Raw genomic sequence first — 23,654 nt, forward strand, 5'->3', positions numbered from 1 at the left:
CCCGTATAATAACAATAATAATATAATAATAATAATAATAGATAATAATAATTATTATTATTATTATTATTATTATTATTATTATTATTATTATTATTATTATTATTGTGAGCGCTAACTGTGCAGTTCATCATCGCCTTCATGATGTGCACGGGCGTCGTCTCACAAGTGGTGGAGCGTGCGTTGATATCCCGTCCTCTTGCTCTACCGGTCACCCCTATAGCTCCGCTCTGGTCGACGGTTGTGCTCGCCAACACCAGTCATGGCACAAACCACCGCATCCACTGCTGCCACCACCTCAGCTCCGCCAGCTGGGCCTATTTGGTCCGTCACTACACCGCAACGCGACCCTGAGGTTTTTTCTGGCCTTCGCGGCGAAGACGTGGAAGACTGGCTTGACCAGTACGACAGGGTGAGCGCTTGCAACCATTGGGACGAGCAGTGGCGCACCGACGGGGGGGGGGGGGATTCGGGGGTTGTAACCCCCCCTGAGGCCGACTTAACCCCCCCTTTTGTTTAACCCCTTACCTTTCCTTACGCATTTGAGTGCTGCAACTAAGATGTAAGACGCGCAATCGTCTGCACACTCGCAAAAAGCGCATTTTTTTTACAATTTCCCGTGAAGAAATCGAAATTGGTGCTGTTTAGATGGTATTGGCAAACTGTCAACCCCCCCCCTGGCAGAGATCCTGGGTGCGCTACTGGGGACGAGTCACACAAGCTCCGCAATGTTGGCTTCTACCTGAAGCAGGTCACCCAAACTTGGTTTTTCAACCGTCTTCTCGCTGACCCCGTCGTCGTTCCCCGTCTCCGTTCCGCCGTACTTCATGGCCCCTGCGTCCTGCCTCCACTTCTTTCGACAACCATCCGGAAAACTAGACGCTGCAGTTTTTGGAGGAGAAACTGCTTGTTTGCGAACTGTCCGAATTCCTCCTGCTCGCCCGACTAATTAACTCGCTGTTTGTGTGGAAGGTGTTTCTGTCGACGCTCTTATTGACATTGGCGCCGCCATCTCTGCTATTCATCGCGAACTATGCTTCCGTCTACGAAAAGTGCAAACTCCGTATGTTGGTCCGGTCTTATGTGGCACCAATGACAGTACGATTTACCCTACCGGACAGTGTACTGCTCGTGTCCTCATCGACAGAATTCGTCATCATATGCAGTTTACTGTGCTTTCGTCGTGCGCTCATCCGATCATCTTAGGCTGGGATTTCTTGTCAGCTGCATCTGCTGTCATTTCGTGCGGACAACCACTGATACATATTACGGACACCGAGCTCTGTGACGCTGCCGATTCCTCGCCGCCCCACCTTGTCACAGCGGAAGATTTTGTTCTTCCACCCGGCCAAGCCCGCAATCTCACCATTAGATCAAGCGAAAATAACGACGGCGACGCAGTGGTTTCGCCTTGTCAGCGCTGCATTTTTCGGGGAATCGCCATCGCTTCTTGTCTAGTGCGTTTCTCACGCGGCTGCGCCATTCTGACAACCTACAACACCGCATCAGAGCCACTTCTGCTGCCCGAGGGGTCCACTGTTGTCATGCTTATCGACGCAGCACCAGTATGTGTCGTCACTGCTTCGCCTCTTTCCTCCTTCGCCGAGTGTAGGCCCACGGACGGTTCACCCAGTGCTCTCAGGGCCACTGTGAGTACAGATCTGAGCCCAACTCAGACTGATGCCTTGCTGAACGCCTTAAGGAAACACCAACCTTGCTTTGACGTGTGCTCGGGTGGCTTGGGTAAAATAACCGTGGCCACTCATCACATCGAACCCGACGGATCCCGCGTCATTCGTCGCCGCCCTTACCGTGTATCGTCTGCTGAACGGAAAGTTATAGAAGACCAAGTCAACAACATGCTCGCACGAAACGGCAGCAGCTGCGGCAACGGCCGTCAGAAACCGAGGTAACAGGAGCTACGCGATAGTTCACGGCAGATGTTCTTTCAAGCACGGTATATGGGCCGCGATACCTGTGAAGAAATTTTTCACATTATTATTATTATTATTATTATTATAAATAGGAAGTCCAGGAATTCGGGACATCCACTACTGCGGCGAAGCCGCTCCTGGGGCGACGCGGTTAGCGTAAGTCAATGCACTTTAGGCACTTAATACCAACAAAGGGCTTGCGCTACATATAGCGTCTAGTTTAATTTCGCTGGCTAGTTTTTTTTTTTTTCCTGGCACACTTTTGTAGACCAGTTTAAGATGCATGGCGGGATATTTTAAATGCCGATTGTAGCGCAGCGAGAACTCATCCGCTAATTGCACTCCACTGGCATATACTCTAGGTCTCACTCTATATGTAGGTCCGGTTTGGGTTTATTTCGCTGGCTGAAAGTTTTGCCTGGGGCGCTTTTGTTCAGCTACTGTGCAGCGAAGCAGCACTACAGGGGCAATAGATTCGTCCGTCGTTGTATTGAAGGGAAAGGGTTCATAGATCAAGTTAAAACGTATTCGGCATTTTAACAGACTGCAGTAATTCCTTCCAAGCACGCCTTGATGATTCTGAAGACAGATCGAGGCGTGACAACTTAATCTTTCATGGTTTTACTGACGCTAAAGAAACCTGGAGCGAAACAGAACGTAAAATCGACTCGATTGATCGTACGCACCGTCTTGGTCCGTTTTCGCCGACCAAATTCCGTCGCACTGAAGCCAAATATGCGAGCTTTAAGGCCAAAGACAAAAATTATTTCACTTCGCAACCAGCAGAAGCAACAGAACATTTCAGTGAGCGACGACGCCTCCCCCAGCACCAATATCTCTCGAAAAAATGAATCAATTTTGCTAAGAGTCAATCAGGTTCCCCTCAGTTCAGATTGTGCCATAACAGATTGTTCATGCACAACAAATGCTTTAGCTACAGCCTTAACCTCGACCGCGTTCGAAAGGTGGATACACGTGGCTTTGGGGCAAGTCACCAAGACACCACTGTGCCGCGAGTTTCACCTTTGGAAAGGTAGAGGGGCATATCATCGCAGTCGCACTCATCTGAAGTATCGGTACTCTTTAGTAACACCAGAAGTGTTCTTAATACACGTAACGCTCTCTCATTCGTGATAGAAACATGCGGTGCCAAAATAATCGCCTTAAGGGGACACTGAAGGCAAATATTAAGTCAACGTGGAATGGTAAAATACGATCACAGAAACCTCAAAACGATTGTTTCGTGCCAAGAAAAGACTTAATTTAAGAGAAAATTGCGTCTGAAGCGTCCGCCTACATCTGGCGCCATTCAAATTACCCGCCCTCCCGAGCGAGGAGTAGTGACGCCATGGTCTCATAGTGACGTTGTGCCGCCCGTGAGTAAAAGGCCGCCCACCGACGGCGCTACGGCTTCTTTGCGGAAAACGCAGATGTGCGGCCAGAAACAGAGTCAAAACAGAGACGACGGCAGTGGGAAAGCGGAAGGAAAAGCATGCGCCGAATTGCTAACGCGATGATCGTCGACGCTCGTCTCAATGGACCTTCTTGAGGACACTGACAACGACACAATGGCTCACGATGCTGGGCTCGATTTCAGCGATTTCAGGTCTGATGAGCGTGACATGCTGCTGGGGGCTCGCGCTGCCGGCGTCGTTGCGTACTACGACGGCGGCCTCGACACCGACTCTTCCGAGCGCGAAAGCAGCGAGGACTCTAGCAACGCGACGTCGGGCGACGCAGCTGGTCACCGTCTGGACGTGCCGTCGCGCGCACCTTTTGGGCATCCCGCGTCATCACCTGGACGCGCATTCTCTGCTGCTTGCAATTTCAAGTGCGAGTTCAGCGAGCCAGTAACACCAGAGCACTACGCGATAACGGAACCACTGAAACTCGAAAGCGTGCATCACGGAGTCGAGCGAAAACGAAACCTTTACACCACTCATGTCGTTATCAAGGATAACGCCAAAAGTGATTTTTTTTTTCTCAGAATCTAATAGAAGTAGACAAGTAGCATTTTCTTCCGTCTTATAATTCAAAGAAATTATCTTTTTTATCCGAGTGGTTGAGTACTAGTGACAAAATTTTTTTGAGGAGTGCCTTCCTCATCGGGAAAGTACCTGAATGTCCCTGGGGAGTCTCTTATCGTGTCCTGCATTTACCTCAATCTCTCGGTTACTAAAGCTCTGTTCGCGATTATATGGACGCCTTAGACGTTATAGAGCATTACTCTATCACTTTAGCTTAACTTTTTATTTGCCTTTGTGTCCCTTTAAATGAAACCTGGTTGCCCACGCATATGCTTCACTCGCAGATAGTTCAGGATGCGCGCCAGTTTACGGTCCATCACTGCGACCGCACCGAGCGTAGAGGAGGAGGCTTGCTGCTTGCGGTTTCAAAAGACATACCATCACCACCTATCCTAGTTAACAGCGCTCTAGAAATAACATGGGTTAAATTAGCCCTAGGTAACACTAAACCGATTCCTGGCACTTGTTATCGACCACCTTCTTCATCACCCACATTTATTAACGAACTGCGTGACACTATCAACATAGTATTTCTCGTTTTCCTTCTGACCCTTTGTTTTTGCTAGGGGATTTTAACTTTCCAAACATAATGTGGAACACCCTGCCATTACGTCTTTCGCCATTCTTGCAACCGGCTGACGACTTTCTTAATTTATGCTCCGTCTTTTTCTTACTCAGAGTTAGTTACTCAGGCCACCAGGATTCCAAATATTGTAGCTAACACCCTCGACTTGGCACTTATAACACATGCTGATCTCGCATCTCGTATCACATACTTACCAAGAATTAGTGACCACCTCTTGCTCCATATTATAATTAACGCTTCTTTCCCTAAAAAGCCCAAACACCGAAAAACTATACGTGACTATCGGAAAGCTAACTTCCTTGCAATAAATAATGAGCTGCCTCATTTCCATGAAGATTTTGTTAAAAATTTGATGATCGTTCAGTCCAATCTAACTGGGAATCGTTTGCACGTACGGTTCACAGATTAACTGAGAAATACATCCCTAACCACACAATCACTTCAAATGCGCAAGCGGCATGGTACTACAGTCATCTAAAGCGCTTATCCAACCAGAAAGAGCGCTTCTATAACTTAGCGAAATCATCCCCTTCTGATGCGCGCTGGGCAGCTTATATATCCGCTTCAGATATCAATATAGCAGCTCTAAAAACTGATCAGCGCAACGACTTCTCTAGTACACTACCTGAAATACTCACAACAAATCTTAGGAAGTTCTGGAGAGCAATAAACCCAACAACTAACAATGCTACTTCAATAGAAGTTTCATCTGGAAATGCTCTTTCCGAGAACATATGCGCGACCCTTCCTAACGATTCATTTACAAGTCAATTTTCGAATACTGGCAATTTGGAACTTCCTGTCGCATACCAGTACAAATACTTACCATTGCATTATTCTTTTCTTTGTATATAAATGACCTGCAACAAATTATAGACTCTGCAGAAATATTGATGTACGCAGATGACACATGCATTATAGTAACTGCGGATTATATTGCAGAACTTAGCCATAAGGTGAATGTAGAGTTAAAGAGAATTTCTGACTGGTTCTTGGCTAACAAATTAACAATTAACACAAAAAATCTATCGTTTTTCAGTCCCGCTTCAAAATAGTAGATACTACACCTTTAAACATACATTTAAATAACATCCCATTGGATCAGACAAGTTCTTACAAATACCTTGGAGTAATTTTTGATAAACACCTGCAATGGGAAGATCACATAAACAGCTTCTGCTCTAGATTAACATCGGGTTGCTACGGCTTAACCCTATAGCCCGCGAGTACTTTGACACCTCGGTTTTACGACTTATGTATTCTGCTTTTATTGAAAGTCACTCGAGGTATTGCATCGACTCGTGGGGATGGGCGTATAAAACCATATTAAATCCGATAATTAGGCTCCAAAAACGCGCAATTAGAATTATGTCTCATTCTAAGAACTACGATCATACGGCTCCATTATTTCACCAATATCACATATTACCATTTGGCTAGTTACGTCACCAGAGCATTTCATTGTGTGCGTATAAGGTTCTTAGATTCAACCACCCATTCAGCTCATCAATATTTTACTCAACTTCGTGTTGTACAAGAAATGTAACTGCAGGTCATTTTAATCTCGCACCATGTAGCAATGTATACGGAGAGCGTATGCTACAGTTCACAGGCATTAAAACCTGGAACGGACTCCCAGTGGATATCATTAATTCCTCGAACTTCCCTAGTGCTCTGAAACAATATTTTCTTTCTTTGTTAAAGACAGAGTAAATCATGAATTCCTTGATAGATCTGTGCAAAGCTAGATGAATTACATTTTTTAGACTATTTTTTACTTATTCTATGTAATTCATGTTACGCGATTGTGTTGTTTTATTATGCATTGAAATGTCATATTCTCGTTTTGCTCATTATCTACGGATCGAATTTCAAAAATTGTATTCTTTATCAACCAGTTGAGGACTAATCGATTTTGTTTCGCGTTTTTGTGGGATACGTAAAAGAAATTGACATCATAGTGTACATCCTTAAATTGAGATAGGTATTCTCCTGTATTTGAACTGTGCCCCTTACATTGTTCTTTTTTACTCTGATGTATTGACTTACTTTTAGTTGATTTGTGAATTGACAATCAACAACTTTCTATATACAATTACTATAGCTCTTTTTTATTCCTGCTGTGCTAGGATTTCCTTTATATTTTTTATCGGACGTTTAACTAGCCTTCGGCTACAGTTCCGACAAGTGTTTGTTACGTGTGCATAATAATCTGGAAAATAAACATATTCTTCTTCTTCATCCTGTGATTGTTGAGGTACCTGGAATTAACAAGTTAATAGATAGATAGATAGATAGATAGATAGATAGATAGATAGATAGATAGATAGATAGATAGATAGATAGATAGATAGATAGATAGATAGATAGATAGATAGATAGATAGATAGATAGATAGATAGATAGATGACCCCATTGGGAAATCCTTACCTCCAATTGGTTATGATTGAGTCAGGGATGGAATCAATTGAGTCCAATTGGACTTGCCAGTTTGATCCAGCTAGGCCCGCCTTACATTCCCAACTGAGTCTAATTGGACTACCAATAGGTCGAATAAACTAACTAGAATGTAACCAACTGGGAAATCATACTTTTAGATTATGAACCCATTCAAGGAAACTGGTATGAGTTATAGCTATATATGCATGCAGTACTAATAAGGCTATAGCAAATCTGTTTCTGACAGCTGGAATCCTATTTAGGTTTGCTTTGTGGGGTATATATGTGTATTGGTATTGCCCACTGGTGCAATTGGCCATTCTAACCAATTGGTTTCAAACCAATTGCCACCCATTGGGTACAATTGGTCACTCCAAGAAAAACCAATTGGTCACATTCCAGTTGGTTCAATTGGTCCAGTTATGTACTAATTTACGATTGGAAATTTTCCAATTGGTACCAATTGGAAATTTCCAAATTGGAGTCAATTGCTTTTTTTGACTGGGATACGACACATATCTCGAGATAAAGCAACACTTGCCCGGCATTACACTCGCAGTACGTGTGCAGAAGTTTTGCAAGTTGTTTGTTCATCATGGTGAGCTGCTTGCATGCCCGCTCTTGAGGGCAAGCACGTAGGTGCATGCGTATGTTGACCGCCTCCTCTAAGTCGAGCCACTCCAATCGACGGTCGAGTTTATCCCGAAGAAAGTCCTGCCATGGCGTGTTTGACGCTCACAATGCCTTCGCCACTTGAATCAAAGTACTGACCAAGCTGCTGAAGAATAAAGGCCGGCGCATCTCTCAAATCTTGGTTACAAGTGGCCTGCACGTCGTATTAGCATGTTGCCGTCGCATCGGTAAATGTAAAATGTGTTATTATTACACGTGAGCAAATACGCGCGCGCTAGAGCAGGACGGTGAGAAGCTACTTCAACAACACAAGCGACAAAAAAAAAAGCAGGGATGGCCGTCGCGAGAGACTACTTGGTCAAACGCTACCATGCTCTGCGGAGAGGCGAGAAGCGGCGGTTTTGCCAATGCCTCCTTTACTAGGAGGCATTGGTTTTGCCCGTCCACGGCCGGGCTCGACTGGCGCGCGCGCTCGCTTCTTACGGCCTTCGCATCGGGGCTAGTTCATGCCTATCGCCGCTGCTTGGAGGGGGGCGCTGCGACCCCACCCTGCTTAACCCTGCTCAGTTGTTCCCAGCCGATCTGAGCAGCGCGCGCAACGCTGGAAGATTGGGTTGGGCGCGCTTCTTACCTCACCGTGCATTCAAGAACAAGTCGCCTAATTGTTGAGGATGCCTAAATGGTTCATCTAGGCTTCTTATAAATGCATGCAGTGTAACCCTATTAATACATCGCGCTTCTTTAAGTTCACTGGGGAAGATGGAGATGCATGCGCCGGGAGAACGGCTCTCCACAATCAAACGCATATGCATTTTAAGGAATGAAAATAAATATTAATTGCTAGTTTACACTTACAATGGTTGCCATACTTTCAGGCGAAAAGTCTTGCGGACACAGTAGCTCACAAATGTGTCTCATTCACAACTACAATCTAAAGTGTTTCCTTGGCGGCTTGTGTACATAGGCCGAAGGCTTGTCGTTTTCGTCAGTCAGTTCGTTTGAGTGATTTACAATGAGTATCCTCAGAAACTTCTCGGCAATTAGATTTGCGGATCTTCTCACATGGCTGTCGTCAACGCCTTCAGGGCAGCTCAAGATGGGAGCGCGTTCTAAATAGGGCTGAACTGCTCTTTCGAGTACTTCTAGTACATTCCTGCGTGGCAGGTGTTCAGAGGCTTTATCGAAAAAAAAACACTATCTTGTCCAAAAGGGCTAAAAACTCAGGCTTTGGATAATGTAGTTCGCTCCTGTCTTGGCCTCGTAGTAGCTTATACAGCGGGTGATCTTTGTTATTTGTTGTCAACAACGCAGCACAAGAGTCACATCCAAGATCTGTAATCAGCCTGGCGATGTAGCCACCGAGGTATGCCAGACCGGAGTAGGTGACAGATGGAGACGGAGAAGCCGTGTACTCTAGCAAAGACCTCAGGTGTTCATCAGATGTCTCTGATAGCCTCGTGGCCTCTTCCTCAACTTCAACATCAGATATTTTGATTTCGTTTAGCTTTGCGAACTTTAACTTAACAATATGGTCCAGAGCAGAGGTGACGGCTCTAGCATCCAACATGTCGTTCCCACCGCACATTGATCTCACCTTACCAAAAATCGCTTCGATGGGGTCGCTGTTCAATTTTTTTGTTAGAACATAACTAACACCTTGCTCCAGAAGGAACTGCGTTGTCTCCACAGTTGACTTTGTTGTGAAAAGCAAGGCTTGGTATGTCTCGTTAGTGAAACCATCATTCACTGATCCTATGGAATTCACCTGTATTTTCTCCACGTAAGAAGTGAAATCATTCTGCAGCCACAGTAGCCGACTGTCATCGCTCCTAGAAATGGGAGCTTTGTGGCCGCTTCCATTGAAAGAAGTGTCGTGAATGTCAAACCATTTTTTCATGGCCTTCATGAAGCAAACGGTAGAACCTGCGTCCTTAAAATCGCGGGCGCCACCAGTGGAGTTTTGTTGAAGGTGCTCCACGGCTGCAGAAATCTGAGGAGAGAAAATTTGACCCGCTCGCAGCACATTCATTTTTTCCAAGTTGGAAGGGTAGACATGTTTCCTCGTCAAATTTCGTGCCAGCTTCACAGTCGAGCGCTTTTGATGCTCGTATGATTTCTGCACGAACACACCACTAATGACACCTGTGCCATCATTAAGTTGACGTTCCAGGAACTGGTTTCGAACATTCTTGAGTACATGGCACGGGTCGAAGCTTAGAAAGATAACACGGTTTGTGTCGTGTGGGTGATCTACAACCGTCTTCAGGCTTCCGTTTCCCATGAGCTTAAACATCGTTACGTTTCCCGAATAATTGTCAGTGACAATGCGAACTATGACGAAGCCACATGATTCCACAGCAGCAATCACCTCCTTCGTCCATGCAAAGAGGTCTCTACCACTTAGCTGTTTCGTGAAGTAGTAGGAGCACGGAATTTTGTACCGACTCGTCGTACCATGCAGAACAAAGCAAAGGACTCTGTTGGCAAGGGCTTCTTTCGGTGGGTTCGCCATGCTGCTGTCTGGCTTGTCTTTGAGACCAAAGACTGCATCAGCCTTCCTATCATAGACGCAATTTGGTTTTATGCTGGCCTCATCTGTTATTAATGAGGCCATATGCTGTTTGCTGCTCAGCAGCGAGGCCTCGTGAACCAGGCGCTCTTTCATGGCATTGCTCATTCCCGATGTTGTTGGGCTTGGACCCATGTACCTTTGAAGGGTACACTTTGCTGGCAGTGTTAGAAGACCTAAAGTGCGAGCATGATCGTAGCCTCTCGGAGAGAGAAAACGCCATATCACGCACTCTCTAACAACCTCTTCAGGGTAAGCTGCACGCTTCTTTCCGTAAAATTCTATTTGATGCAGAAGAAACACGGCCTTCTTATCTCCTTTCTGTGCGTCCGCTGCGATTTTCTTTACACATGCGTGGTGCTTGCTTTCGCGATAAAATGCGGTCACCTTTTCCTCTGCCGTAAGCAACTGCTGCAGCTTCTGACATTTTGAACGGTGGTACGATACTTGGGAGCGCAATCCTCCTATCATAGACAGGTATCGACCGGCGCGATCAGCGTCACAGTTCATTGTTTGCGTGCAAACACTTACTGATGTTTGCTCGCTAAAACATCTTGTGAACCCGCAACATCAAGCTCCAATTCGTTTGTCTCCGCTTTTCAATTCCTTGATGTTGGAGGTGGCGGCGAAGCTCGAGAAGCAGGATCCTTGCGAGGCTTCTTTGCACTTGGTATCAAGTAGGAAGGAAAGTCCTCGAAGACAGTAGGCACGACATCAGGAAGAAGTTTTCTGATGCGGCACGCAGGTACGTAGTCTTCATCGCGGAAGTGCCTGCTGCATACGACGGTTGATGCAGACTTGTCATTGATAACTAGGTTGTCTCTCAAAATATTCTTTTGCCATTTGGAGCACAGTTCAGCATTGCTTGGGAACTGGTGAAAAGAAACACCGGGTGTTTTCCCGGAACGGGACTTGCAATATGGAACACAGCAATACACCATCACACAGCAGTTAAATACCGATGTGCAATGAACGGCTCCAAGTCTTGGCTGTGGCCGCGCGTGCTAAAGGCTGTACGACCGTCCTCAGGAGCCCACAAATCACTACATACTGAACAACACTGACAAATAAAATGCGCGGGAAAACGATCGTGCGAGCGCGAAGGCAAGCGCATGCACGCGGAGCAGGGGAGGAATGATGATGATGATGATGATGATGATGATGATGATGATTTATTGGCATCCCCTTTGAAACGGGGTGACGACAAATAGTCGCCTAGCCTGCTTGATTTAATCAGGTATACTACACATGTTCTTTATCTAGCAATTGCCTGAAATAAACTTCAACTTCTTCTTCAACTTCTTGTATACCTTGTTCAAAAATTTAGCTTGTACCGCTGCCTATGATTTTAAGAGATCAGGTCGTATCCATCTTTTCCCTGCTTTTTTTCCACCAGTACTCTAATCGTCTCTTGCTGATCTCTACGGCTGATCTGTTTATGTTTCCTTCCACTTTAAACCCAAGCGCTTCTGGGAGTTGCACGTTACCTACGGTTCTCGCTGGGTGGATCCCGTCGCATTCCATTAGAATGTGCTGAGTGGTCTCTGGATCTTTACTGCAGCATACACATGTCTCATCTAGTTCCGAATATTTGTTCCGATATGTTTTCGTCCTTAGGCAACCGGCTCGAGCCTCAAATAGCAAGGCACTGCCCTTTGTGTTATCGTACAGATTTTTCCTTCTAATTTCTTTCTTCTCATTCTTGTAAATCTCCATTGTCCTTTTCGTTTCCATTCTTTGCATCCAATTCACGGTCTCTATTTCTCTCACTTTCTTTCTGATGACCCCTGGTTGTCTATTTACAGTTTCGATTATCCTGTACTTGGTTGCCAACTTCCTTGACCTCTTCCTCCATTCTGTGTCCACGCTTTTCATGTAGAGATACTTGTGCACTTTAGCCGCCCATTTATTTTCATCCATGTTCCTGAGCCTTTCTTCAAAACTAATCTTGCTTTGTGCTTCTCTGACTTCAAAAGAGGCCCAACCCATGTCTCCATGCACTGCCTCATTTGTCGTATTACCGTGTGCTCCCAAAGCCAACCGGCCTACTGATCTGTGGTTAACTTCCAAACCCGCCAATATATCCGATTTTAAGCATATAATGGCATTTGCGAATGTTAGCGCTGGCACCATTACTCCTTTCCAGATTCCACGCACCACCTCATACTTATTGTGGCCCCACAGTGCTCTGTGTTTCATTAATGCTGCATTCCGCTTCCCCTTTATTTTCAGATTATCTTGGTGGTTGCTTGAGTAATTCTTTCCTTCGTTTATGTGTACGCCGAGGTACTTATATTGCTTCACTATGGGTATTACTTGCTGTTGAATTGACACCACGAAGTTACTCAGCGAAGTCAGGGTCGCAGCGCCCCTACCGCCGACGGGTGGCGAAACGTGCTGAGAAACTCTTTCATTGTTTCCCCGACGGGTGAGAAGGCCGTAGTAAGAAGCGAGCGCGCGCGCCAGTCGAGCCCGGCCGTGGCCCGTCAAATTTAGTTGAATTGGCGGCCGCTAGAGGGGTCCCTTACTGGAAAAAGGTCCATTGTGCGCTACCCGTTCTAAATGCAAAACGAACCCGACGCTCGTGCGTCACACAAGATTTTTTAGGCTGACTACAGGTATCAAGCGCTGCCACGCATTGTTTATAAGCGTGGATGTAATCGCTTCGTAATCTGGCTACTGATTTACCCGCGCGCAAAACGATTCATACAGACCGACTTCGACGGAAATAAACGGTCCCTGACTGCACTACAAGAAAAGGGATGCTAAAACTGAGGTATACTGGTCACGTTCGTGTTTTTTTTAGGCAGTAATAAACGACAACACACCAGAAAATGTATATTTTAATATTCGACAGTGGCAGGTCAATAGATCTCTATTGTATTGGTTTTCTCACTAGATTATGTTATTTTTGACACAGCCGCCGGCATTCCGATGCTCTTCGGGCCACATTTTCCTCGGTTCTGCCTATTTCTGAGCATCTCCTCGCTTTGTTTTCGCAAGGCAAACCGCAGTCTTCAAAGCAAACGCGTGAAGAGGCTTTTCGATCACATTATTGCATTTAGGCAGTTCGATGATACCGCGTATCATCGAATTCACATAGTCGTAGTGATTTTGTCGCGCTTTATTCGGTGCAGCCAGATAGCGCGGCGCTTGCTGTCGCTCTTTCCGCTTAATTGGTATCGCGAAAAGCGCTTTCCCGCGCTCCCGGTGGTTGCTGCACCCGAAAGCGCAGTACCCGGGCATTTCCTTTCCTTTCGTTTTAAGTATACGAAATTTACATATGCCCTGAATTACCCAAAATGCATAATCTGACCTCGTCAATGGCTCATACGCGCGGCATGTGCGAGCGATGCCTTTGTCTGCTTGTCCGCTCCGGCACGGCGTGGACCATCTATGGCCGAAAGTGATCACCTGACGGCAACTGACCAATCGGCGGCGAAGAGAAAAGGGCTGCGGTACTTTCCAGGTTCCAGTGACTTTTTGGCGCTGAGCCGTGCTCCCTCAAGGGCTGCAGAAGATAGCGCCAACCTTTCCCTTTCCCTCAAGAACCACTTATCATCCAGTGACTTTAACCCTGCTCTGCTGTTTCCAGCCGATCTGTGCAGCGCGCACAACGTTGGAAGATGGGGTCGGGCGCGCTTCTTACCTCATCGTGCATTCAAGAACAAGTCGCCTAATTGTAGAGGACGCGTAAATGGTTCATTTAGCTTCTTATAAATGCATGCACTGTAACCGTATTAATACATCGAGTTCCTTTAAATTCACTGGGGAACATGGAGATGCATGCGCGGGGAGATCAGCTCTCCACCTGCAAACGCATATGCATTTTGAGGAATGAAAATAAATATTTATTGCTCATATGCACTTGGTTGCCATACTTTCAGTTGAATACTCTTGCGGACACAGTAGCTCACAAATGTGTCTTATTCACAATTACATTCTAAAAGTGTTTCCTTGGCGGCTTGTGTACATAGGCCGAATGCTTGTCGTTTTCGTCAGTCAGTTGGTTTGAGTGATTTACAAGGAGTATTCTCAGAAACTTCTCGGCAATTAGATTTGTGGATCGTCTCGCATGGCTGTCGTCAACACCTTCAGGGCCGCTCAAGATGGGAGCGCGTTGTAAATAGAGCTGGACTGCTATTCCTGGGTGGTAAGTGTTCGGAGGCTTTATCGAAAAAAAAAAGCACTATCTTGTCCAAAAGCGCAAGAAACTCAGGCTAGAAACTCATTTCTTGAGAACTGGTGAAAAGAAACACCGGGTGTTTTCCCGGAACGGGACTTGCAATACGGAACACAGCAATACACTATCACACAGCACTTAAATACCAATGTGCAATGAACGGCGACAAGTCTTGGCTGTGGGCGCGCGTACAGCCCGTCTTCAGGAGCCCGCAAATTACTGCATACTGAACAACACTGACAGATCACCGAATAAAATGCGCGGGAAAACGATCGTGCGAGCGCGAAGGCAAGCGCATGTACGCGGAACAGGGGAGGAAGGGTCAGGGTCCCAGCGCCCTTACCGCCAACGGGTAGCGAAACGTGCCGAGAAACTCTCCCATTGTTTAAGCGAGCGCGCGCGCCAGTCGAGCCCGGCCACAGAACAGTTGGTTCCCGGCCGTGGGCTGCACTTCGAATTCCGCCGCCGATGGTGCACTATCGTCGTTTCGATGGTGGCGACACCTCAAGGCTTGAACGCGAAAGGCTGTGCAAGACAACATAGACTATATATTTTTTACTGTGGCGCCTAAAGCGCCTGCCCTGCGTCAAAAGGGACTAGGAACAAATTTACTTACTTACTTACTTACTTACTTACTTACTTACTTACTTACTTACTTACTTACTTACTTACTAAACACGCCACATGCCACAGGCTTGGCCAAAGTTACTACAAAGCTAGTCTAGTAACGTTGGGCTTGGCTTTGCTGCGCAAAGTGCGCTTCAACTTACACGAAAAAACCCCGAAACGCTGAAGCGGGCGCTATGAGGTGCATTGCCGTTGGCTGCCAAACAGGAAGAAAAAGCGGGTTGCGCATCCATTCGTTCCCGCGGGATCCCAAGCGTAGGCTGGAATGGGCCGTCAACGTGAATAGAACGGCAGAGAACGGCAAAGTTTGGGTGCCACCCAAAGACTGCTACTACGGTGTCTGCGAGGTAGGCCCCTTGGTGTCTCTTCGCGTTATATATGCGTGTTAACTGCCGTTAATTGTGATAGGTAAATTTAAATAATTTGTATCCATGTTCTACTCTCGCCATCTTGTTTCGCGCTACAAATGCGTAAAGGCCGTTTCACATGGTGCGATTTTGCACTGCGAATATCGCACCGGAAGTGCGATTTCCGTCGCATGCGACGAAAATCGCAGTCGCAGAGCCGATTCTGCGATTTTCGGCTGCGACCAACCGGTTGGTCGCAGCGTCGCAACGTCGCAGCAATCCCTGCGATTTTTCCGTCGAAATTGCGCCGAGAGGTATTTGGAAAATGGCGGCGGTCGCTCAACGCAACGTTTATAGATACTTTTTTGTCTATAAATATTGGATCACCGAGCCTCGAACAGTGCAACTAATTGAGTGGATCCTTGGATTGCGCAATCGGTACGTAACATCAGCACCGACACGCGAACAGTGCAGATAAAACTCGTAGGTCAGATTCGGTTCTGTGATTTCTACGAGTTTGTTGACACGCTACGTTGCTAATCTGGCGACGCTGTTTTTTAGGTTGGCTTCGGGTGCTGATAGTACGTACTTTTGCGTGATTTTCCGTTATTCACACGCACTGCGAGTTGGTAAATACTACGAGGTGTCCCTCACGGGAAGGCATGGCCTTCGGATGTCGTCCCAATTTTCTGGTTCTGGAGACAACTCGCGATATACGAAAACGCCACAGTTTTATCGCGGTATGCTTTTACGGACGGAACAAATTAAAGAATATGCAACTACGGACAAATGCTGTGGTCAATAGGTCACACTATACGCGCGACCATTTAGTTGCAGTCGTTGGTTAGGGCTTTCATGCGCATTTTCCCCAATGAATTATCTCATTTCAAGGTTCTATTACTTCCGCTGCGAGACGCAAAGCGAACGTGCAAACTGGATATCGTAATTAATGTTCTACAATAGCATATTTCACGCTTTGACTGGGAATAAGCAGTATTGCCAATTTATTTTCGAAGCAATATTTAAAGTTTTTTCTCATTTTTATGATGCATCATTTTTCTCCTGAATAAAAAAACCAATAAACCTTCAGTGTGTTGCAGACTTTGTATCCGTACTGCATCTGTATTAACCCTCACATTAAAAGGTAATTGCACATTTCGCTTACTTCAGTGCATCGAATTACTCTTGTTTATGCTGGTTGTAACATATCGCAGTACTCTAAGAAACTACTTAGCCATAAACATCCTTGCCTTTTCTTGCTTCTCTGTCTCTACTTCCTGTAAAACACATGCAATAATGCGAAAAGCAGGCAGACATCTGGTTTTTATAAGTAGTAGATAACACATTAAACAAAAGCAGATCAAAATTGTGCAGTGAAGTCAGCCGGTTGCATTCCTTCATGTGAATGATAGTATCTTTTCAAGTGTGGGTGGGTCTTGCATGTCCACAGCTCATAAAGTGTGCAGACTCATCACGAGGTGTAGGTATAGCCCATCAAGATGGAGGCAATGTTGCTAATGAGTCTGCACTTACATGTATTACTGCATAAACTTGTATAACCATATCCCATCATTACTCAATCGAGCTTGCTCAGTCATATTCACATAAATTCTACTTATCCGAGCTTGCTCTGACTCATATTCACCAAAATTGTACTTGGCCAAGCTTGATATGACTAATATTCACAAAGATTCTACTCAGGTGAGCTTGCACTTAGTCATATTCACCAAAAATCTACTTGCCGAGCTTGCTTTGACTCATATTCACTAAAATTATACTTGGATCAGCTTTCCCTGACTACCACATGACAATATTCACTAAATGTTTACTCAACTGAGCTTGCTCTTACTCGTATTCACCAAAATTCTACTCAGTCAGGCTCAAACGAACTCAGACTCACGGTTAGTTCGAAGTCTTAGTGAGCCGACGTTTGAGTGAGTTCACTGTGCTATGTATACATTACATTATGTGACCTGTGCGGTGAATAAGCAAACATTGTCTATGAGTATGTCTTGCATCGGGTGAAATAAGGACAACTGTAAACACTGCAGTTAGTTTTCTAGAGTTCAACTGACCGTTGCGTGAAAGCTTCACCTCATGTCGATTCAAGCAAGTGCATTGGATCTGCATCATATTTTTTGCCAATCCTGCTGGCTGTCCTAGTCATTACTGGGTGGCCACATTTTGTACATTTCAACACAAAGTTTAATAAATGACTGTAGTGCAATATATTAAAAAAAAGATGCTTGCATCACTGCACGTATAACAATCAGAACATATGACACAAACACATGCACATAAGATGGACACAAATGATAAATACATAAACAAATGGAATCAGCTAGCCACCACCTATTGAAAAAAAAAAGAAAAAGCACAGGGGGGGGGGGGACTACGTATAACCATTCTCCTTGCCAGGTACATGGGCTATAGGAGAAACACACGTGCAACCTAGTAGTTACCTCGAGGTAGCAGCTATGGATGCTTTTGCATTCGCAGCTGGCCACTCAACCACTCAAGTGTGTTCAGTGTGCACTTGTACTTAGGCACACTTTTTATTGTCTGTATCTCAAAAATTTAGTGTGGCTCCTCAAAATTTTGAGAATGTTTGGATTCTGAGGCTTGCAAAGGTGAATATTTTTATTCCATTTTCGTTCAAGGTGAAGGCTCATACAAAAGATTAGAGATATTGTCAGTGCCCCTCACTTTCTCTCAGAACATAAGTGGTCTGTTATTGAGATTCTAGCAGCTTTTCAGCAGCAAGAAAGGGAATCAGCTTCCCCTGTTTTCAGCATTGGGTTAATGCAGGCAATTCAGAGAGGAATAAAGTTTTGCTAATACAATCGGTTCGGGAATACCAGATTAGACTGTATCTTGACACTTTCCTTGCACTTTCTTATTTTGGTCAAATAACCCAGTTTGAAATGGCTCCAGTTAGCATGCTCTAACATTGGTCTAATATAGGTTAAGTACATGACTAGCTTAACAGACAGGGATGCTGGCTTTCATTTCCAGGAAAGGAATCATAACACCTGCTCCAGTTGCATATGTTTTTGGTTATCAGGGGTATTCAGCCTCACTTTAAGGATAACGTGCTGAAGCAGGTAGAAGCACACGCATGCCATTAGCGGATAGTTTCGATAGCTTCTTACCTTACACTTGCCACCATGAATACAAAGTTTTAGCGTTCGATTTTGTTATTAAACAAACAAACGTACTCCTAACAAGGTATTTTAATGTTAGCTGTGTGGCTACGCGGCTGCGCTACGTACTGCAGCATATTAACTTAAGCTTCTTGATACAGATTCACAGCACACTAACAACGCAAGAAACAGGAGAAAATAGACTGACGCCCATGTCTGCCAGAATGATACGATACTGCGTACACAAGTGACTGCAGCTCCTAAAAAAAATGTGGTGCCGGCTTTTACGCCTTTCGAAATATTCAGAGAGCACTTGTATGAATAATTACAGCACAGGCGCTGAGACGGACGAGCCAGGCTGGCGCTAAGATAAACGTTCACAACACAAATTGCATTGCACGTTCAGTAATTACACACAGATCATTTGAGGCTTTGTTCAGGGGCAGATGTGAGCTTTTGGTTTGGGGCTTGCTGCTAAGTTTGGTGCAAGAATATTGCTAGGAGCAGGAACCGCTAATGCGCAATCATGAGCAATACACACACATCCGTTTTTCAGAAGCTGACGTTAATCATGGGTAGCGCGAGGGTCTCTGCGTTGACATGACGACTCCACTGCAGCCGAATTCCAAATACTGCATATGCGATGACAACAGCTATAGGGGCTTGTTGATAGGTCCTCTTGTAATTTGTTTAACCGCAGGTAGAACGACACAGGCATAAAACACACACGAGACAGCACACAACGCTGAACGACCACCTGCGAACAGCTGTTTACGTCCGCCATTTCTCCTCGTATTGAACTTCACAAACCGCTGTTGCACACTCCAAAACAAACAAAACTTTGAAGCGTTTTTAAATGACAAAACGCACGTATTATTTGGTCCTAATAAAGAGAGGTCAATTATATTATAACGCGCACGTGTTTTTCATTACATTAAACGAATTTATGCGTCATGTGCGACAAATCTGGCAGAAAGCAACTCTGGGTGTCGCATAATCGCATTGTTGACATCGCAGCATGTGAAATGGCCGTTGCGAATTTCGCATCTGCGAAAATCACAGTGCAAAATCACACCATGTGAAACAGCCTTAAGCCGTGGCCTCTGGGATGGTCGCAGGTTTGCTGCGCTCAGCCCAGCGTGGTCATTTCGAAGGTTGTGGTTGATGAAACAATGGGTGGATGAAATGACGAAGTCTCGAGTACACAGTACTGATCCTGACCTTGCGCGTGTACATGCACGAGTTTGCATCACGTTAGAAGAATGTTTGCGCACATGTTAGAAACAGCGGGAACAAATGGTGTATTTAGCCTTGAAAATACGCATATGAGCTAGGTTGCTCCTTCGCAGTCATTTGACCCGCAGTATTAATGTTAAATATCAAGCTGTTTGTCTGACCAACGTCACACACACAGTTGCATATTTAACAGAGTGGCTATGTGACAAACCGTCTTTTACTTGTTGCTCTTTCTGTGGGAGTAGGGTGGATAGTCAGGGTGGAGATTTCACCCTTGAAGCTTAGTTCGACATAGGCCGGGCATATTGCATGCCAGGTAACTTTGGCAAAATGAAGCTTCTGCATCGTTGGCCCGAGTAGCTTGGACGCTTGATACGTCGCGAAAGAGCTTTATCTACACTTCGGTCGGCCAGTCTTGCCTGCACTTTTATCGCCGTTCTTCTGTATTCGCCAGCGCACTTAATGGCCTTGCCTGACACAAAGCAAGCTCAGGCAGGGCTGTTTAATTTCAGTGTCATGACGAGCTCATTGCAAGCATGTAGGGCGTGGTGTCTTTCATTGCTCATTCTAACTTTATCGGGAATCTTATACCGGTGCCACGGCTACATTCGATCAGGATCGAATGTCCCGTTAGCGATTGTCTCCTTTGCGCAAGCTGCAAAAGGGAGCCAGTCGCGTCGGAGAAATTTCATCCAGATCGGCCTCGATCGCGATCGAAATTAGTCCGTCGGACCTGTGTATTAAAGGCTGTAATAAGAAACTCTGTACTACTGTCGAAAAGTATGGCTGCACGCACATGTTAACTTGCGGTTACGCATTTTGAATGCAGGGCCGGTATTTTGTAGCGATGCCTTATGGCTTATTCGATACTAGTCATCCACCACTCATGGCCCGCTGATCCCGTTGATAACGCGAGCGGACCGTCGCTCTGACCACTGACAAAGCGCGATAAGCGCGAAAAGGCATTTGCACCGGAAAGGCATCGCTACAAAATACCGGCCCAACATTACTTGATAAGATGCCTACCGAGCAGTCGTAAGCCACGAATTTCGTATTTAAAAATTGGATAGCATTGGGAAGTTGTTATGCAGCCATACAGCTGTAGGAATGCTTCACCTTCTAAGCTTAGAGTGACAAAAGAAAAGAATTACCTGCACACCTTGCATGATTCTCACTCACTATTCAACTTCTACCCAGATCTCATTGTTCTACGTTGTGCATACAATGGGGTAGTAACCTTTAGTGTGCAATTCGTACAAGATGTCTATACAACTTTTGAAAATAATGTGTGAGGTCAATTTTATTTAAGCACTCTTGTGGACAGCATTGAGCTTTTTCACCAAGCTAGTCAGTTACTACAAGAATCTCCACTTTTCTAGATGAGTCTAGTTGGAGGCTTCATACTTTCAGCAATTGCCTGTTGAAGTATGCAATCATTGGTTTGATTCCTGGCTGTGCTAGCCGCATTCCTATGGCGGCACCACTAGAACACTTGTGTACTGGGATTTAGGAGCACATTGAATGACTGCAGGTGGTGCAAATGTTTACACTGCACTACTAAATCCCTCATATACCTGCCATGGTTGCTTAGTGGCTATGGTGTTGGGCTGCTAAGCACGAGGTCATGGCATTGGATCCCAAGCATGGCGGCCGCATTTCGTTGGGGGAAAAATGTGAAAACACCCATGTGCTTAGATTTAGGTGCACGTTAAAGAACCCCAGGTGGTTCAAATTATTCCAGAGTCCCCCACTACGGCATGTCTCATAATCAGATTGGGGTTTTGGCATGTAAAACCCCACAATTTAATTACATCCCTCATAGCATTGTGTAGTGAAGGTGTGGTCTGTGGACTGGGCGAAGGTTTCACTAGATCTTTAATATACTATGTGACCAAAAAAGTAGGGCCCCAGGCCCCTTTGAAGATGCTTGCGGTTTCCCCCGAGCAGCTTGCCTGATCAACTGCTCGAAGTAGATCCCTCTCCATCGCCTTGCCACTGCTGTCCCAGACCCCTCGGTGGTTATGTGACCAAGCCACGGCTTCTCAGAAGCAAGCTTTGCTTGAGGTCAAAGCCCAGTGATGCAAATTTCAAACACTATAGGCACAATGATTGCACTACCTCAGTACAGTGCCACAAGGTGTAGGAAGTTGGCAGGAAGGTGTCAAGCACTAATACTCCAATATATTCTTGGGCATGGAGTCCGCAAGGGTGCTTTTGGGACATTAACCCAATCGAATCAAAAGAATTGCTGCTAACATACAACAGCATGCAAAAAGCAAACGGTTGCAATATGTGCCGCAAGTGAGCTCATTGAACAGGTGTCCACAAAATTAATTATCCCTTGTTTTCATGAGCACCCAGATTTGCATCTCTTACCTCAGTTTTGCAAAACAATGCACAATGTGAATTCTACTTCACAGTACTATTTTCCCAAGAAACTGCAATTTTGTTTTAAAGAGGTCCTGAAACACATTTTAAACATAGTACGAAAATGTTCCCGATCTGTTAACATGGCTGCTGCAAACATGTGAGCCAAATATTATTGCACTGCATGCAGCAGGGAAATTATAATCACGTGTCAAAAGCAGTGAAAAAATGCTTGCTCTCGCTTCCGCAGTGCCGTCATGCAGCATCATCGCAAACAGCTGAATCCACAACAGCTATTGGCTGATTTCGTGATCGCAAGAATGTTTCAGTAATACAATTATTGCTGATTTGAGTGAAATGAAAAATATTTATGTCTGCAGTCTCAAAAGGACAGACAAACCATTTCATCTTTGCACTGCCAGTCTGCTGCGCATGACCTCCAAGATTAAAAGCATAGCGTAGATACCGTGGCCATCACGGGATACTGCCATGAGCCGTCTCGCCACCGAGACGTTCAACCTTTGGGCGGTGCCAGTGGGGCATTGTGCCCTCTTGCCGTCTTCGTTGTGTAGCTTCCAGCGTGCTAGTGGAAATGAAAGGAGAGGCAAAGGCACTCATTGGTCCAATAAATTTGCTTGTGCTTGAAGGATTCGAAAAATTTTTGTGACAGGAGATTCGGTGAGGCGACGTGGTTTAATAGTGATATCATTCGATGATTAGTTAGAAGTGTGTTTCAGGGCCCCTTTAACATGCAGTAGGGTTGTGCAAATAGTAATTTTTTAGACTCAATGAAATATATGAATCGAATAGTGCCTGAAGCAAATCGAACCATTTTTAAAATAATAAGCAGCTGTTTTCACAACTAATCTAAACCACTGTTTACATCCTAGTATTCATAACATTGCCAAGTTTCTGTCATTGCATATCACGTTATGAAGCATCATTTAGGAAAAGCCCAAGTGGAGCATTAGGAACAAATAAGCAGTTGGTTCACACACACGCGCGCCTCTTCAGAGAGTGTGGATGATTAATGGGTTATTTATTACTAATGATTGAATGGGTTATTGCGCTGAAGAACACATGCAGCATTGGTGACAGTAGCCTTAACCGTGAGTTAGGCAGATCATTGTTTCCTTCTCCATTAAAATGCTTAAGTAGGAAGCACAAAGCAAGGGAACCATTGACTCAACAATAAAAGTGTGCGAATATTCAAAACTTCAAATACTGAATTGAATAGTGTCCTAGTCGATTCGGTCTTCAAAACGTACCGTCACCATTAATAAATACAAATATTTTTCAAATATTTAAAGAAGTCGGAAGCCTCACCTTGATTTCTCTTTGCCTTATCAAGCACATAAAAAAACTATGCCATTCACTTAACACCGATCTTGGGATTGAGAAATTGCGTTGATTCTAGAATAGAGGCAATTGATATTGAAATACACATAATTTTGTGTGGTCAGCGAATGTTGCGTTAAACTGCATAGATGAGGTGCCACAAGTTTGCCATAATTACCAACAAATGCACAGTAATTTATCTTCCAATGTATGTGCAGCAGCAGA

General features: G+C 45.1%; 2 protein-coding genes across 2 annotated transcripts in view; one reads left to right on the plus strand and one right to left on the minus strand.

Annotated features, from left to right (window-relative positions):
• LOC119453726 (uncharacterized) overlaps positions 1 to 23,654 on the minus strand; it is a 180,098-nt gene that overhangs the window by 47,768 nt on the left and 108,676 nt on the right. The window lies entirely within an intron of this gene.
• Positions 15,109 to 23,654, plus strand: part of LOC125942342 (uncharacterized) — a 48,446-nt gene continuing 39,900 nt past the window's right edge. The window contains exon 1 of the mRNA XM_049660491.1: positions 15,109 to 15,345. Coding sequence (XP_049516448.1) covers positions 15,175 to 15,345 — 171 coding nt within the window. The 5' untranslated portion in view covers positions 15,109 to 15,174. The remainder of the gene's footprint in view (positions 15,346 to 23,654) is intronic.

Source organism: Dermacentor silvarum, chromosome 1 (genome assembly GCF_013339745.2).
Source record: "Dermacentor silvarum isolate Dsil-2018 chromosome 1, BIME_Dsil_1.4, whole genome shotgun sequence".
NCBI lineage: Eukaryota > Metazoa > Arthropoda > Arachnida > Ixodida > Ixodidae > Dermacentor > Dermacentor silvarum.